This window comes from Barbus barbus (genome assembly GCF_936440315.1).
Source record: "Barbus barbus genome assembly, chromosome: 32".
Lineage (NCBI taxonomy): Eukaryota > Metazoa > Chordata > Actinopteri > Cypriniformes > Cyprinidae > Barbus > Barbus barbus.
Window position 1 is genome coordinate 3,798,705 of NC_136760.1, and position 17,395 is coordinate 3,816,099.

Here is a 17,395-nt window from a genome sequence, read left to right on the forward strand (position 1 = left end):
TCAAAGACGCCTACCTCCATGTCTCCATCCTTCCATCTCACAGGAAGTTCCTGAGGTTCGCTTTCGGGGGCAAAGCGTACCAGTATCGGGTTCTTCCATTCGGCCTAGTCCCGTTGCGACTGCAGTGCATCCGCATACTCAATTATATTGACGATTGGTTCATCCTCGCTCAATCAGAGCGGTTGGCGATTCAGCATCGAGATGTCGTTCTCACCCAAATGAAAGACTAAACACCAGGAAAAATGTGCTTTCTCCAGCTCAGAGAACCACTTATCTAGGCGTGGTGTGGTATTCGACCACGATGCGGGCACGGCTGTCCCCTGCTCGGATCGAGTCGATCCTCACTGCAGTCATGAGAGTACGAGAGGGCCAGTCACTCACTGTCAAGCAGTGGCAGAGACTGCTTGGGCTTATGGCAGCTGCGTCCAACGTGATTTCGTTCGGCCTGCTGTACATGAGACCCTTACAGTGGTGGCTCAAGACCAAGGAGGTTTCCCTGAGGGGGAATCCGATCCGCGCTGTCAAAGTGTCACACCGCTGTATTCGTGCCTTAGACATGTGGAGGAACCCTTGGTTCTTGTCTCAGGGCCCGGTGCTGGGAGCTCCTTGTCGCCGCGTCTCGCTTGCGACAGACGCCTCCCTCACCGGTAGGGGTGCGGTCATGAGTGGCCACCCTGCCCGCGGTCTGTGAAGTGGTCGCCACCTGACGTGGCATATCAACTGGCTAGAGATCCTAGCTGTGTTCCGTGCACTCAAGCACTTCCTCCCAGACCTAAGAGATCACCACGTCTCTTACATCAACCACCAAGGAGGTCTGTGGTCGCGCCCCTTTTACAAGCTGGCACACCAGATCCTTGTGTGGTCCCAGGGCAAGCTCCTATCACTGAGAGCTGTGCACATTCCTTTGCATCTCAATGTGGGAGCAGACGTCCTGTCGAGACAGCGGTGGTGAAGCAGATTTGGAGAGTTTTTGGCCGGGCATAGGTGGACCTCTTTGCGACTCGAGAGTCAGCACAATGTCCCCTCTGGTTCTCTCTAGCTCCTCCAGCTCCTCTGGGACTGGACGCTATGGTACAGACTTGGCCGAGGCTTCGTCTGTACGCCTTTCCCCCGATCGCTCTGCTCCCGGGAGTTCTGGCGAGAGTGCACCGGGACGAGGTCAGTCTACTGTTAGTAGCACCGTTCTGGCCGGGCCGAGTATGGTTCTCGGACCTGATTGGGAAGTGCCCGTCAGGAGGGATCTCCTCTCACAGGCCAGGGGCACTATCGTGCACCCTCGCCCGGAGTTATGGAAGCTGTGGGTGTGGCCCCTGAGGGGGCACAGCTCATAGCTTCCGGTCTGTCAACCGAGGTTGTCGAGACCATCCTCCAATCCAGAGCTCCCTCCACGAGGAAACTGTACGCCTTGAAGTGGAGGCTCTTCACTTCTTGGTGAGGGGACCGCCAGCTCGACCCAGTCAACTGCCCAGTTGGTACAGTACTGGAGTTCCTGCAGGCCCGTTTCTCCGCAGGGTTAACCCATTCCACTATTAAGGTCTACGTGGCAGCTATTTCCTCATACCACGCCCCTATTAGTGGCCAGACAGTGGGTAGACACCCACTAGTTACACGATTCCTCCGCGGTGCGCTGAGGCTGAGGCCGCCGATACGCTCACGCGTCCCCACGTGGGACCTGGCTGTGGTTCTGGAGGCTCTGTGCAAGGCACCTTTCGAGCCTATTGTGGAGATAACTGATAGACTCCTCACCATCAAGACCGCTTTCTTGCTGGCTATCACCTCTCTGAGGAGGGTGAGTGACCTTCAGGCCCTGTCTACGGCCTCTATTGACTTTGCGCCCGGCATGGCGAAAGTATTTCTCTACCCCCGCGTGGGGTATGTACCTAAGGTCCCATCGGTCGTATCACAGCCAGTCGTACTCCAGGCCTTCTGTATGTGTCCAGTGCGAGGTCCACACCCCTGACTTTCGCCAGGTTCTATAACCTCAACATCCGAGCCACTCCAGGCTCATCCGTCCCCTCGTCCTGACACAGGCAGGGACTTGTCAGTCTGGCGGCGTTGGAAGTCTCGTTCCCATAAGCGTTTAGACGCAGCTCGAAGTTCCTGGAAAGGAACGTCTCAGGTTATGTATGTAACCATGGTTCCCTGAAGGGAACGAGACGCTGCGTCACTTAGCCACACTTCCGGCATCCCTGCCCGCGCTTGCTTCATGACTTGAAGCTGAAGCCGGCTCCGCCGCACATGCTTTTATACTTCTTGGTCGTGACGTCACCCCACCCGTGACGCCTCGCCCTCCTTCGGACTGATTGCACATAATATTCAGAGCATGGTCACGCTGAAGGCGTTCCCATAAGCGTTTCGACGCAGCGTCTCGTTCCCTTCAAGGAACCATGGTTACATACGTAACCTGAGACGTTTAGCACTAGCTCATTGTTTTGAAAGCAATGGAGCTACCATAACACTTCTGAAAAAATGTAGTTATGTTCCTCTCCTACACTATATGGCACTTGTAGTGGAACATATGCTAATAGCAGTGCAATTGTGCTCTATTTGACACTGTCAGATCCACTCAGGATATTGTTTCTTGCAGCTCATTTTGCATCACAGGCTGTTTAATTAATTTTTGTTCACAGCTCAATGTGATAGCTGTACATGACCTCTTTATGGCAGCAGTTGGAGAGTTTTCTTCAGACTGCGATGACGGGTGTTTTCATCTTAAAGGCTTTCTGAAGCATCTTATGTCTCTTTGCCAGTTTTGTTGTCAGAAATTTGTCTTTTTTTCCCTCTAATATGTCTTGTCAGAACGTCACAGTAGCTGCGAAGGAACTAACATCTGGGTTCCCAGGTGCCTCTAGCTTCCGCAGCAGACTCGTACCTATTACTTCCTCTTTTTCCTCGCACTTCTGAGAGCCGCACCACAGCAGGACCTCGTTATGACAGCCAGAATGAGAGCGATGAAGAGAGCGAGCACTGTCTACTTTACAAGAGCTTGTCCATCAAACTCTTGACCTCAGAGGAGTGCTGTTTAACACAATGGTCAAGATGCTTGAGGCATAAACTAGTCTGCCAACTTACCAGCAGCAGGAATCAAGCACAAGATGATGAAATCACTCAGGATGAAAACTAGGGATGCAGCGATTAACCGGTTCCGTGATTAACCGCGCTTTAAAACGTCACGGTTAATTAATCGTAAAGGTTCCGCAAAACCGAGTGTTTCTGTTGCACGGAACTCAACTGCTGCAGCCTGTGCAAAATGAAAACAAAGTCACACTAGTGGTGCACCAGCTTCAAATGACGCGCTTATCAGAGACACGGAGGCTACTACATGCATTAGATTAATGACAGACAATGACAGAGGGACTAAACAGCAAAGCTTTATTTCCACCAGAGAAATGTCTGTCGATAGTGTGGGACCATTTTGGGTACACCAAGAATGACCAGGGTGTCATTTAAATATTGCCGTAAAAAAACTAATGCTAAAGAGCGAATACATAAGGGATAATGCACGGCTAGCTGTACATTGAAGGATTTTAATGCACGACAAAGGCAAGAACCACCTGATGCGAAGCTACGGCTCGTTAGCTCAGCATTCTGCCCGCTTCAGATCAGAAAGAGATTAAATAGTGCGGTAAGATCACATTTATTTGAATGAATTAATTATAATATTTAGCTACTTGAATTAATTATTCGAGAGAGAAGGAGAGCGAAGTGGCAGTTGCCTGTGTAAATTAGCCTACCTGTGTCTGTGTCTCTCCAGTAGGCTATTTAATTTATTTAATTAATAAAAGTCGCGGGCAGCGTTCTCAAGACGTTTGTGTCCTCCTGAATGAATCTCCGATCTCACAAACCAAAACAATAGACATGATTTTCTCAGGCTACATGTAAAATCATATGAATTATTATAAAGATTATTAAAATGAATACGTATGGATGACAGTGGATTACAATAATATTTAACTTTATTTCCATCATTAGTAACAGTTTCCCCTGTGGTATAAATAAAGTTAATATTAGTTGTATATTAATAATTCTTCATTAAATGTATTTACTATCCCTGTTGTAGTATTATTTATAAGTAAAAACCAACAAGATTTTTTTTCTCACCATGTTTCCAAATTCTCTACCCCAGGTACAAAAGAAATGTAAAGAATGTACAAACTGAAAACATTAAATACTTTTTTGATCTATTTCCATTTCTTATTTTCAACACCTTTTTTAATTCTAATGGGAGAGATGGACTTTTGTTTGTTGTTTGTTTATTATTATTTTGTGCTGTATTGTTCGTTACTGTGTTATTTCTGTTTCAAAAGCCAGCAATAAATAACACTTTAACATCTAAAGAGTGTTCATGTGATTTTATACATTATTAATGTTGGGAAATGAATAAATGCATAATAATCGTCATAATCGTAAAACCGTGATTATTCATCAGACAATAATCGTACCAGCAAAATCTATAATCGTTGCATCCCTAATGAAAACGCACTCATGCTGATGCGCGGCCGACTGAGGCAGTTTTAAAGATTTTAAATGTTTTGCACTCCATAATGTGTGTTGTTATCTTTTTCAGCTAACGCCTGTCGGAACCACCATCTTCTCGGGCTTTACAGGGAACAATGGCGCTGTTGACATTGATGATGGTCCTAATGGACAAATTGAATACACCATTCAGTACAACCCTAAAGATCCGGTACTTGTTTTTCAGTTTTCTTTTGTTTTCTTTTGTGTGTATGTGTGTGTGAAAGAGTGTTATAAAAAAAAAAATAAATAAAAAAAAAAAATAATATATATATATATATATATATATATATATATATATATATATACTGTATATATAAATGTATATAAAGAAAAACCTTAAAAAGACTACATGTAAAAGACTTATGATTTAATTAACTAACGTTTTCAAATATAAATTGAGTAATAACTTGCAATTGTAACAATAGGCATTGCTATAAATAATAATAATAAAAAAATAATACAGTAATAAAAAATTATAAAAATAATCAGTAGTAGTATAGTATTATTCTAAATATATTAGTGCTGTCAATCGATTACATTTTTTTTAACCCTCTGGGGCCTGATTTTGGGGCCCTTGAGATGTTTTGACATGCCCTGATATTTGTGCTTATTTCAGCTACTTATAACATACTATTGACCAACATGTTTTTTTTTAGTATTCAGCACAAACTGTGCTACAATAATATGTGACCAAGATGGATGTACATGTTTGCATTTTTTAGAAAAAAAATATTATGCGTGGTTAGTAAGTTTTGGGAAAAAGTTTTTAGCTGAAATAAGGCCATAAAAGCCACACTAAATCGTCCTGAATAAGAATTTTGAGTAATCAGTCTTGTAGGCTAGAATATTTACTTCACAATTATGTGAAAATCATTCTGCTTAATCATGCACAGAAAACAATATATTGATTTAAATTTTTTAAGACATGTTTTGTGATTGAAAGCCAATATGCGAGGGAGTGGTAATGGGCTTGAATATTAAGTGATTTTCACCTGAGAGACAAAGGGCCCTCCCCTAAAGGCTGCTAATGAACCATCAGTGTGACTGTGACTGAGGCAGGTAAGACAGAGTGTGAGGAAAAAATGTATTTTTTTAAATTATTTGTATTTTATTTACAACCCAGTATAATCGAAACGTACATAATGAAGGTCAAAGACACATTATTGTGCACACTGATCTAACCACAGAGATGTGAACAAGACTTGAACTCATTCCTGCAACAGATTCTGTTCAACAAGTGAAACAAGTACCTGATATTTACTATTTACATGGATTCAAGAAGAAAAAAACAAAAACAATCAGTAGTAAAGGATTTTGTTTTACCATAGAATATCAGTGTAGTTGAACATCAAACTGTGTTCCTCTGAGAGCACTGTACCAACATCAGAAGAAAGTCATCAGAATTCATCTGTGGTTCAGGTACCTGAGTCAATAAAATACAAACAACCAAAACCATTTGTGAGCATGTTAACATCAGGAGCATCTATCTATATATATATATATAGGTTTTATAGACCTTTTATATGTGAGAAACTAATTATTATTGTTTAGTACGTTATTAAAATATATTTTTGAACAGAGTAGGCTATTAATTAAACATGTTCTAAACATACTTAGACTCGTAGCATTCATCATGTTACAATGTACTCTCATATTACATTTGTTTTATATAGAGCATGAAAACATCACGTCGAAAGAAATTTAAATACAATGAAATGCCCATCATATTCAAACACTGTAGTCTGGAATTACAGTTTGGGAAAAAAACAACAATGATTTTGTAGTCATATAGTCTAGTATGCATTATTTTATAGTAGCTGTTATGATTCTGCTGCCATAGACTCACGTATGCTGTGAACTACAAAAGGATGTACTCAGTATCTGTAAGGGATATTTTATATCTGAGAAACTAATTGTTATTGTTTAGCACGCTATTAAATCTATTTGTGAACATTAAACATTCTTCTAAACATTCTTAGATGCTAGCATTCATCATGTTGTCGTTTGGGAAAAACCCAACTAAATGCGTTCAAGTTTGTCACAATAACACGCTAACTAATGCAAAAAAGAAGCATTACTTACTCATCAGATCGATCTTCTCTTCTGGATGAACTCTTGCTCTTATTTTGAGGGAAATCCAGCCTTTACTCAGTGCGTCTTCTTCCAGAATCTAACAGTATAGCAGCGACGAACTCTTCACTTCTGACTCTGTTTATGCTCCAAGCGCGCGCGGGTCACGTGGTTATTTACATGTGAACACGAGGGGGCGGGATCTCATTAGAAATAATGAGTTAGACTGGACAGACTGAACATGGTGTCGGTTTCATACGGATTACTTTATCATAGCATATTTGTTTTCTATATGATTTACTTCATTTGAAAGTGGACACTTCAGGCTTTCTATAGAGAGAACTCTCATGTTTCTGTGTTGAGTATTTGCTGAGTTACACTTCATTTTAGTGACGCGTTACTATAAACAGATTGCGGAGATGGAGAAGACAGAGACAGAGATCGCACCCTGTTTGTTTTCTTTTTTCCCCAAAACCACAAAGTTTTGTTGTAATCGTGAGTGTACACAAAAAAAAAAGACACTTCACAGTTTCGATTGATGTATAACACTTATTTGTGTGACCAAAATCAACAGAGTATTTTTAGTGTCTTTTGCACTGATCTGAAAAAAACCGAGTTGGTATCGCCGGCGATACAGCGGGTCCCAGAGGGTTAATTGCATTAATCATAATAAATGTGTTGAAATAAAGGAATGCATGACAAACTAGTTTAAGGAATCATAACCTTTCACACCTCCACCAGGTATGAGACATAATCCTTATTATTCTTTTGTTTTATTTCAGCCATTATCAGCCTTTATACTGACAATAAAACGTTTACCAAGTCACATCGCTTCAAACCCAGTATACATTTACCCAACTATTATCAAAAGTATTTCTAAATAACTAAAACAAAACATTTTCTTGCGACCTTACATGAAGTATTATGATAAAATGCATTATGAAGAAGAATTGGACCTATTCTGCAGGTGCATTAGAGCTAACATTAGCATCATGCTACATAAGACAATTTATGAGATTAATAGTGCACTTTTACTCAGAAATCACTTTAAACCACCAATGAGTGTTTGTAATAACTTCCTTTTGCGATCACATGCGTATACACTTTGGGCGGCTGCGGTACATTATAAAAGTAGCCCAAAAAACCACAATCCATGGCTCTGTAATTTTTCCCGCGACTGTGCCCAATTGTGCAGGAAAACCACGACCCTGGCAATACTCGCTGCACCCTTATCACATATGAGTATACATATCTCTCGCGCTCTGTCGCTCTCTCTTTCTCTCTCTCTCTCTCTCTCTCTCGGACACTCGCTCTGTCTCTCCGCGTTCGCTTCACTTTTGTTGATTCCGGCGCCATAATCACACAATCCCTGCATCCCAGTGTGCATACTATACACCCTATCTGCCCTAAATAGTATTGAAAATGACTAATATCACATAGAATTTAGGATGGATAGTGTGCACATTGGGACGCAGGCAATGATTACCTTCTGCGCTGCGATGACGGCAAAAAGTTGGGGTCAAACCTTATCAAACGATTAATTTCTGTTAAAAAAATATTAACGCGTTAAAATATTTAGATTAATCACCTGCCCTCTAAAAATTTGGAAACGCCCTAGAAAAGTGGCGTTTTGGACAATATTGGCATGAATCCTTTTTCATTTGTGATAATTTTGCACTGATAATGGACAACACACATATTTGTATTATTTTCTTTTTCTTTAAATATTTTAATACAAATAAATAAATAAATAAATAAAAACGGCTAAAAATAGAGTACAGAGAGTTTCTGACAGGTGCTTTTAAATTGATCTGCTTCACAACCTTACTAAACCTAAACCTTGGTGAATACATTGTTGTGCATCATCGATTATTGCAGAGCATCATTTAGCACAGTTCATCAACATGACAATATTCAGACAATACAGGAATAGATGCACCAAATAAAATATAGCAGAGAAGTCATGAAATGCAAACAAAATTACTTCAGCAAATAATTTAAATTAATATGGTGGTATTACACATGTAAATTGGTGACATTCTCTTACTGCTTCTTAATGATCAGCATTATTACCATAAGTGGAGTGAGAAGAGCTAAACACTTAAAATCACATTTTTCAAAAACATTATACAACAAATATGGATTTAACTAAAAAAAATCAACACAGTACAAAATAATGAAAGTCACACACCTAAGTTCACTTGGTCAGCTGTATTCTAAAGATAACTGAGTTTAAATGAGTGATTCTTGGCCGGAATAACCTGCAATGTGTACAAGACTTTATGCTGGTATTCAGTGGTCTGGCTATACAAGACTACAGTATGTTCACTTCCTAATTAAGGTTTTACACCATTTACACATCAAACACTTTTGATTTCAAAAGAGCAAGAAGCCTCCTGTCTCCATGTCCCTTTTAAAGTTTTACTTCTCCACTTGTATTGCTAAAAAGGGTGAGGAGGTTTTGAAAGTCAAGCTGTTTTGTCCCATCAGCATTCTCTTCTTACTGAAGCAGATAGATGATGAATATCTCATGAGGCTGGGAGTGTGTGAGCCTTTGTGTGTATGTGTGTGTTTTAAGAGGGAAGCCTTTTTGACCTACCCTTTTCTTCTCCACAGACCACAAACAGGACATTCGACATCCCTCTCACCCTGTCTGGATCAGTGGTTCTGAGAGAGAGGCTGAATTATGAAGAGATCACACGCTACCTGGTCATCATTCAGGCCAACGTAAGTCTGTGCGGGAGGAGGAGAAACAGTAGGAGAGATACAGTAGATAAAAGAATGAAAGATTTACTCAACCTCATGTCGTTCCAACCCTGTATGTCTTGTTCTTTCTTCTGTGGAACACAAACTGAGATGTTAGACAGAGTGTCCAAGCTTCTTTTGTCCATAAAACAAAGTTAGATGGTAATTTTCTCTGTCAAAAAGTTTCAAAAAAGAACCAAAAAAGTAGTTTATACAACTGAAAGGACTTCTTATGAAGTTGTATGAGAACTTTGTGTGAGGAACAATCTGATATTGAAGCTGTTATTCACTGGAAATATCCTGCAAATCCCTCAAATCTCATTTGGTGTTGTGTTCAATTCCGAAACAATGCTTTTAAACATATAATATGTGATTGCCATTAATCTAGGCTAGATGTCATTGGTTGGATTAAATTTCAGTCAGTTCCTCAGGTGAAGGCTTTAGAAGACTTGGAACTATTTTTATGATACTTGTCGTTTTGAAGTATAATTGCAGTCTTAAGGTGTGGCCACATTTACTGTTGTTGGCTAGTTTTCATCGATGAAATCCAGTCATTTCGATAGGAATCCACACAACTGGGAATTTTGTTTGAGGGTGAAAGCTGCTTGATTTGAAAGTGACTTACTCTATTTATGAACTGTGATACATCTCTACACATTTGACAATAGAGAACGGACCCTATTTGCCTGACTTTTAGCAAAAGTTTTGTCAAACTTTTGCTAATGTGACCACACATTTCAGTATCTTGGACATGATGTCGACATGAAATGCTTTTTGCAATCAAATTCACTCCAAGTAAAACAAGATAACTAACCACAAAAAAATGTAGGATTTGAAGTGACGGGGGGGTGGAAGAGTATGTGAGATGCATAGTTTTCTCCTGCTGTCAGTAAAATGTCTTATTTTGACTTTGACTGGAGAGTCTTTTTGGCTAGTGTGTAAGTTTGGATTCTTGTTGGATTCAAATGCCATCCCTAAGTCCAAAGTTTGTGTTTCCCTTCAGGACCGAGCTCCAAACTCAAAGGACCGGCTCACCGCCACCACCACGCTCACAGTGGATGTGTTGGATGGGGATGACCTGGGCCCAATGTTTCTGCCTTGCAGCCTGGTAGACAACACCCATGACTGCAAACCTCTTACGTACCGCGCCAGCATCCTGGAGCTCACAGATCCGGTGAGCAGTTCCTTATCCTGTGCTTTTCTAGCTGTGTCTTACGTTGAGTAGTTACGCTAAGTCTCCTCATATATTGTAGCTCCAGCAAGAGAATTTAACGGGCAATGGTTTTTAGTTTGACTGAAATGTATTTTGCATTTCTGGTCTTGAAGAACATCTTTATTACTTGACAGACCAAATGGCTTTGCATTGTTTGATGTCTGAATCTGCAGTATTTTGACATGTTTTAGTTAATTTTGAATTGGACATGTTAGAAATAATGACTCGCGTTTCAATAAATAAGCCAAGAGCCTATTTGGTGAGGGACTGACTCCTTAAACTGATTCAAATAGACTCACTTATAAGACTGATTCTTTTGATGGGCATATTAAAATGGCTCACTGGAGTCATTTGTTTTGCAGTTTAGTGAATAAACCAAAAACTGCAAACAGGTTTTTTGATGCAATTAATTAAAAATGACTTGTTCATTTTGGTGAATTGGACAGTTTGGGTCTTGCTCTATGATTACTTGGCATTAAAATCCATATTTAAATGCCAATACAACCATTCTGGTTCCAGTAGTTTTAAAAAAATGGACGCAGTTCTGAATAAGAACCATTTTTGGCTCACAACCATACAAACAAGTTGCTGTTATGTTGCCATTACTTTTTAATTACCAACAAAAATTTGTTTTTGAAGTGAAACTTAATATAGATAAATGAGATTATTAAGGGATAATTTGTGAGTGAGAGTGAACGTGTATGCAACAAAATGTAATTAAGTGTAAAGTGTAAATAATACAAAAGTCTTATTTTTGTGCTAAACTTTGTCTGGCTCAAGGGCAAATGTTGATGGGGTTTTTAGTAACTCAGTTCACGGGTCACCCCTATCTACGATTCCACCTGCAATATTTGCAGCACCAGCGCAGAACCTTGAGCACTAGCATATCGCCACTCGGCTTATGTGATAAATGCTTCTTTAAAAACATGAAATTATGGCCATGGGGCATACAACCTTAAATCGGCATTTCTATTAGCTTCAGATTTGGTTGATGTATTGAAAACATCAGAGTGAAATTATATTTTACTTGAATATTGCACTTTTATTTTTGCATGAAGCTGCATTCGTAATCTATTTTACTCCAATGATGTGATGTGTTTACAAGTGAAACGGGTTAATCAATGAAGTGGGTAGGACAGAACTTAATTTTATTTATTGAGAGTTCATGAAAAGTGAGAGCTACCAGAATGTAAAAGTAAAAGCCTAAGAGTGAAAGTTTGCTAAAACATTGTTAGTTAACATTAACCAACAGCACAAAAGGACCTTTTTGAATGTCCGTTTTTGGTATTAATCTCAGCCGTCCCATTTGTTTGGACATCTTGCTCTTCTGGTCTGCTTCTGGTACCGCAACAGCTTTGGGCAGGATTGATGTCAGGAAATTTCCTCTGTTTGAGTCACACTGTTGGCGGCGAGTTATTGTCAGGTTGCTTGACTCAGCTTTGAAGTTTTACATCACAGACAGGTGCTTTAATATTCTGCTGTACACGTTTCTGATACACTTTGGAATTCATTTGTTCCTCAGTGATAGAAAGCCTCTACCAGAAAAAAAACCTTCCTGTACCAATATAGTCATTCTACCTTGCTTCACAGTTGAGATGATGAGTGAAGCAGAAATTTGTTGCAAGTAGAGCAAGAGCAAGTAACCAGTATTGCAATTTCTTTCTCTATCCACCTTTTTTTCCCTATGATTCAGATGACTATAGTCGCCAGTGTGTTTTACATTCATGTTGCTTTATGGTTTGTTTTATAAAATGGAAAGACATACACTCTCTTTGGACAATATTGTAACTGAAAAAGCAATAATCACAATCAAGCCACAATGTTTCCCTTTCTTCAGTGCAAGGCAAGTGGAATAAACATTCTTCTGGAATGTCTTCTTCTACACAAATATTTAATTTATTTATTTTTTATGCAGCAATGCTATAGAAGAACCATTTTAGTTTCCCCAAATAACCTTTCAGTGAACAGTTTGTAAAAAAAAAAACTTAAAAAAAAAAAATGGAACCTTCGGAGAATAAATTTAGCTGAAAGAGGGAAATAAAATAAATATTTATGTACGACTGAGGGATATGACAAAAATCATATATCATGCTGTGAATAATTTGGCAAATTAGGTATACATCATATAAATATTTGGATATGTAATATAAATATATTATAATATTAAAAATATAAAAAATAATCTTATATAAATAAATCTTATTTAGATATATTACATTTTACATATATATATATAAACCTCTGTTATGTGAAATAGCTTAACATTTTCATGATCATTATTTTGTTTCAATTCTTAACATTCTGCAAGGGGTATATAAACTTATGAGCACAACTATGTGTATGTATACATATATATATATATATATATATATATAAACACAAGACAAGAATACTGATTAGGAAGTAATCAGTGTGCCTTCATATCACCTAGCACTAGCTCCACATGAACCAAATTACTGTGAATTATGAAGTAACACAGCATGCAAACACATGTAACCTCAAATTTACAGCATCCTCTCAATCCTCTGAAAACTTTTTTTATTTTTAAGAGACATCTCTCTCTGCAAATCAGCATAAGAGAGACACATCTGTTGCTCTCCTGCACAGCAGAATTGCGTGTGGAAGATGCGAGGAGCGTAGATGCTTTCACCTAGACAAACTGATCATGTCTGACAGGGGTTTTATTCGGTCTCTGAGAGCCTCTCCACTCCTAACACAACATGAAAGGTCAAGCAAAGCCAGCCTCAAGTGGCGACCGCCTCGTGTTTGCCATCTTGTCCCCGCGTAGGCCATCTGAAATGGATACTGCAGCTACCAAGTCAAATACCTTTGGGGAAACCAATGAGTGTAAATGCCACATAGGGGGATCCAGGACTGAATAAATTAATAGCTTTTTTCCGAGTCTACTGGCCATTTTGGCTGAGCTACCGCTGCTATTTGAAGTCCTCTCCCGTTCCCACATATGGATGATTATTGAGCATACACGTGCAGGATTTGCTGTAATGGCTTTTCCCCATTTCACCACACAGCTGAAAGGATATGAGACAGCAGCGCTCGTTGTGATCCAGGTGCTGTTTCATAAATCCTGTAATGGCGATGATTAGGTAATCTTCTACTTTTACCATGTGCGTTTCATGTGTCGAGGGCATCCATTACTCTATCACAGAGGGTTCTGCAGTTTTAAATGCTAAAAACTATGTATGTATATATGTACATAATATATGTAATATTGTATCGTATGTGTAATATTTATATATGTATTTTTTGGGAACACTTTAAAAGGTGTCCTTGTAACACGTTACATAAACTTACTATTAATAATAACAATAAATGATGAATAATTTCATGCAAGTAACTCTAAACCCTAACAATATAATTATTGCATGTAGTTAATTAATATTACTCACTATTTAAATGTATTACACTGCAATAAGGACACCTTAAAATAAAGTGTAACCTATTTTTTTATTATATATATTTATATAACACAAATAAAATGATACAATTATTTATAAAACATAATACATATGTAATATGTAGTTTGTATATTTAAATATGCAATTATATATGCTTAAACTATTATGTTAAGATATTATATATGTATACATTGTTTATAAATTAAATTTATTATGGTCTTGCATAATATCAAATAAAGATAAAATGAACAATGTATTACCTAATAATTAGTAATTAAAAATCTATTTTAAAAATATCACTTTTGCTATGTTTTTTTTTTAAGTAGTGTTTGACATTGTATAATATCTATACATCTAATGTTTTAATGTTTATCAAATTTATCATGAATTTAAAATCGGTCATTAATTTACTGGGATACAATAAAACAAGAATAAATCATTAATAATTGTATTTAAATAAGTTAAAAAATATATTAAAAAATGTTTTGCTGTGTAAACTTTAATTTTGCAGGCAACAGACATATTATTAAAACAGATTATTTATTTATTTTTCTCTATTTAATAAGTTCTTTTTATCCTAGCAGGGGTCTGAATATGTTATATTGGAGTAGGTGCATGTGGACTCTCTGTGGAAAACCATCCTGGAGTCAGGCCAGTCTTATCTAAAGGGCAGCGAACAGGGATGGCAACACGTTTTGATACTCTAATTTGGTTATTTGGCCAGTTTATTGCTTCAGCGCCTACTGTTGGGAGCTCATGGTGGGAGGTTAATAAAACGCCAGTAATGGGTGATGTTTCTCATTAATTACTGTAATAAAAGACCAGGTTCAAAGATCCCATATGGACCAAGCTCATCTCACCCCCCTGGACTCTTAGGCCAGAAACATTGTCGACTCAAGGTCATAAATAAGCAACACAACATTGGTAATAAAAATAAATATTTCTTAAGAATCAAATCAGCATTTTAGAATGAATTAATCCTGAAGGATCATGTGTGGAGTAAAATTCAGATATGAATAAGATGAGGAATAAATTACGTTTCAAAACTTATTAAAATGGAAAACAGTTTATTTGAATTGCAATAGCTTTTCATAAATTTTTTATTTATGTCTATCAAATAAATGCAGCTTTGGTGAGCACAAGAGACTTATTTCATAAATCTAAAGAATCTTTCCAACCCCCAAATTTTGAAGTAGTGTAGTTTTTTTAATATAAAAAAAATCACAAAGTTATATTTTTGGCAACTTTCACACCAAAAGTGAAATTAATAAGCCTCATCTGAAAAATATATTTTCTTGTAAATTTAAGAGCAGTCTGATAATGTGTTACTTATAATGCGTTAACACTGAGTGTATGTTCATAATGGTCTCAAACTGTTGCGCCACCATTACAGTAGTTGCTTCGACAACAAAAACTGAATTAAAACCCACTATAGCACCACTTGTGGTAATGCTGAGAGTTTCATTACATTCTGAATTGCATTGTGACACATTTCAGCAAACAGTTGCATGAGCTTGCATAGGGAAAAGCTTTAGCATTCTCTTAGGTATGCTATAGGCCTTTGGCTACATTAACATAGCAGCACGATACACTTGTCAGTACTGTCTGAAGAGATAAATACGGTTCTGTTCATATAAAGTTCAGTTATGAAAGCAAGTCACAACCACATTCTATAACCAGAGTGACTACCTGCAATAAGTGCAATAAGTGACTACCTGCAATTTTCAAGTGTCATGACTGAATGTTGTGAGTGTGTTCTGAGTGTGTTCAGTTGGTAAATGCTGTACTACCAGAACAACAGTCCACAATTAGCTGCCTGTCCTGTCACTGACATACATGTGACATAAGTGCTTGCATCATGGGTTATTGTTCTGCTGTCAATCACTAATATTACTGGCTGTCAACCTATGTCAGGTTAGGAAAAATGGCTGAAAGAGCGGCTTTTGTGTAGCTGTTGAATGAGACCAAACTCCCATTATGTTTGGGTACAGGAGGGAATAACAAAAAACACTTTATGGCCACAAACAGTATATGATAAAATGAAAGTTGAAAAATGTCAGCAACATTTATATGTAATAAACATTTACCTTTAATATTATTCAAATATTACACATTCATATAGTTTAATAATTTAAATGTTTGCTATGCAACTTATATTATTACATTATATTATAACTAATATTTGTGTGTTTATCTGTATTTTACAGTGGCTGGATTCAAACATGGCTCATCCATTTGGATCCATAATTGTCCATATATAATAACAAAATTAATCTTTATTGACACAATCTGGAGTCCTGAAATCTACTCTTACTGTCTGTCTCTACAATTAGAGACAATTCTACAATTATTTATTTATTAATTTATTTTATTTTATTTTATTTATTTATTTGCAAATGAGTGAAAAGGATTGACTTTAGTTACCTATTTATACGGTATTTGATCAGGTTCTACTGTAATTACAGCACAATTTGAGTTATACCTATTGATTGAATACATACGTAAAGCTTAACCCTCTGGGGTCTGAGGTAATTTTGGGGCCCTTGAGATGTGTTGACATGCCCTGATATTTGTGCTTATTTCAGCTACTTATAATATACTATTGACCAACATGTATTTTTTTTTTGTATTCAGCACAAACTTTGCTACAATAATATGTGACCAAGGTGGATGTACATGTTTGCATTTGTTAGAAAAAAAAAATTATGCGTGGTTAGTAAGTTTTGGGGAAAAACATGTAGCTGAAATAAGGCCATAAAAGCCACACTAAATCGTCCTGAATACGACTTTTGTGTAATCAGTCTTCTAGGCTAGAATATTTACTTCACAATTATGTGAAAATCATTCAGCTTATTCATTCACAGAAAACAATATATTGATTTAAATTGTTAAAGACATGTTTTGTGATCGAAAGCCAATATGCGAGGGAGTGGTAATGGGCTTGAATATTAAGTGATTCTCATCTGAGAGACAAAGGGCCCTCCCCTAAAGCTGCTAATGGGCCATCAGTGTGACTGTGACTGAGGCAGGTAAGACAGAGAGTGTGAGGAGACTGAAAAAATGGGGGTTTTAAATTATTTGTATTTTATTTACAACACAGTATAATCAAAACATACACAATGAAGGTCAAAGACACATTATTGTGCACACTGATCTAACCACAGAGATGTGAACAGACTTTGACTCATTCCTTCAACAGATTCTGTTCAACAAGTGAAACAAGTACCTGACATTTACTTATTTCCATGGATTCAAGAAGAAAAAACATAATCAGTAGTCAAGGATCTTGTTTTACCATAGAATATCAGTGTAGTTGACCATCTTATGTTGGTACAGCGATCTCAGAATTAGTTTTGTGTTCTACGTTTATTTATTGAGTGTTCATGAGATGTATTGACTGAGGGAAGAAACTGTTCCTGTGTCTGGTCGTTCT

The 17,395-nt window shown here is 37.8% G+C and overlaps 1 protein-coding gene across 1 annotated transcript in view; it reads left to right on the plus strand.

Moving 5' to 3' along the window:
- Positions 1-17,395, plus strand: part of LOC306852003 (protocadherin-15-like) — a gene marked incomplete at its 5' end in the record, with an annotated part of 238,116 nt that overhangs the window by 62,273 nt on the left and 158,448 nt on the right. Inside the window, 3 exons of the mRNA XM_079388567.1 lie at positions 4,568-4,687; positions 9,205-9,315; positions 10,337-10,507. Of these exons, the coding sequence (XP_079244693.1) occupies positions 4,568-4,687; positions 9,205-9,315; positions 10,337-10,507 (402 nt within the window). The remainder of the gene's footprint in view (positions 1-4,567; positions 4,688-9,204; positions 9,316-10,336; positions 10,508-17,395) is intronic.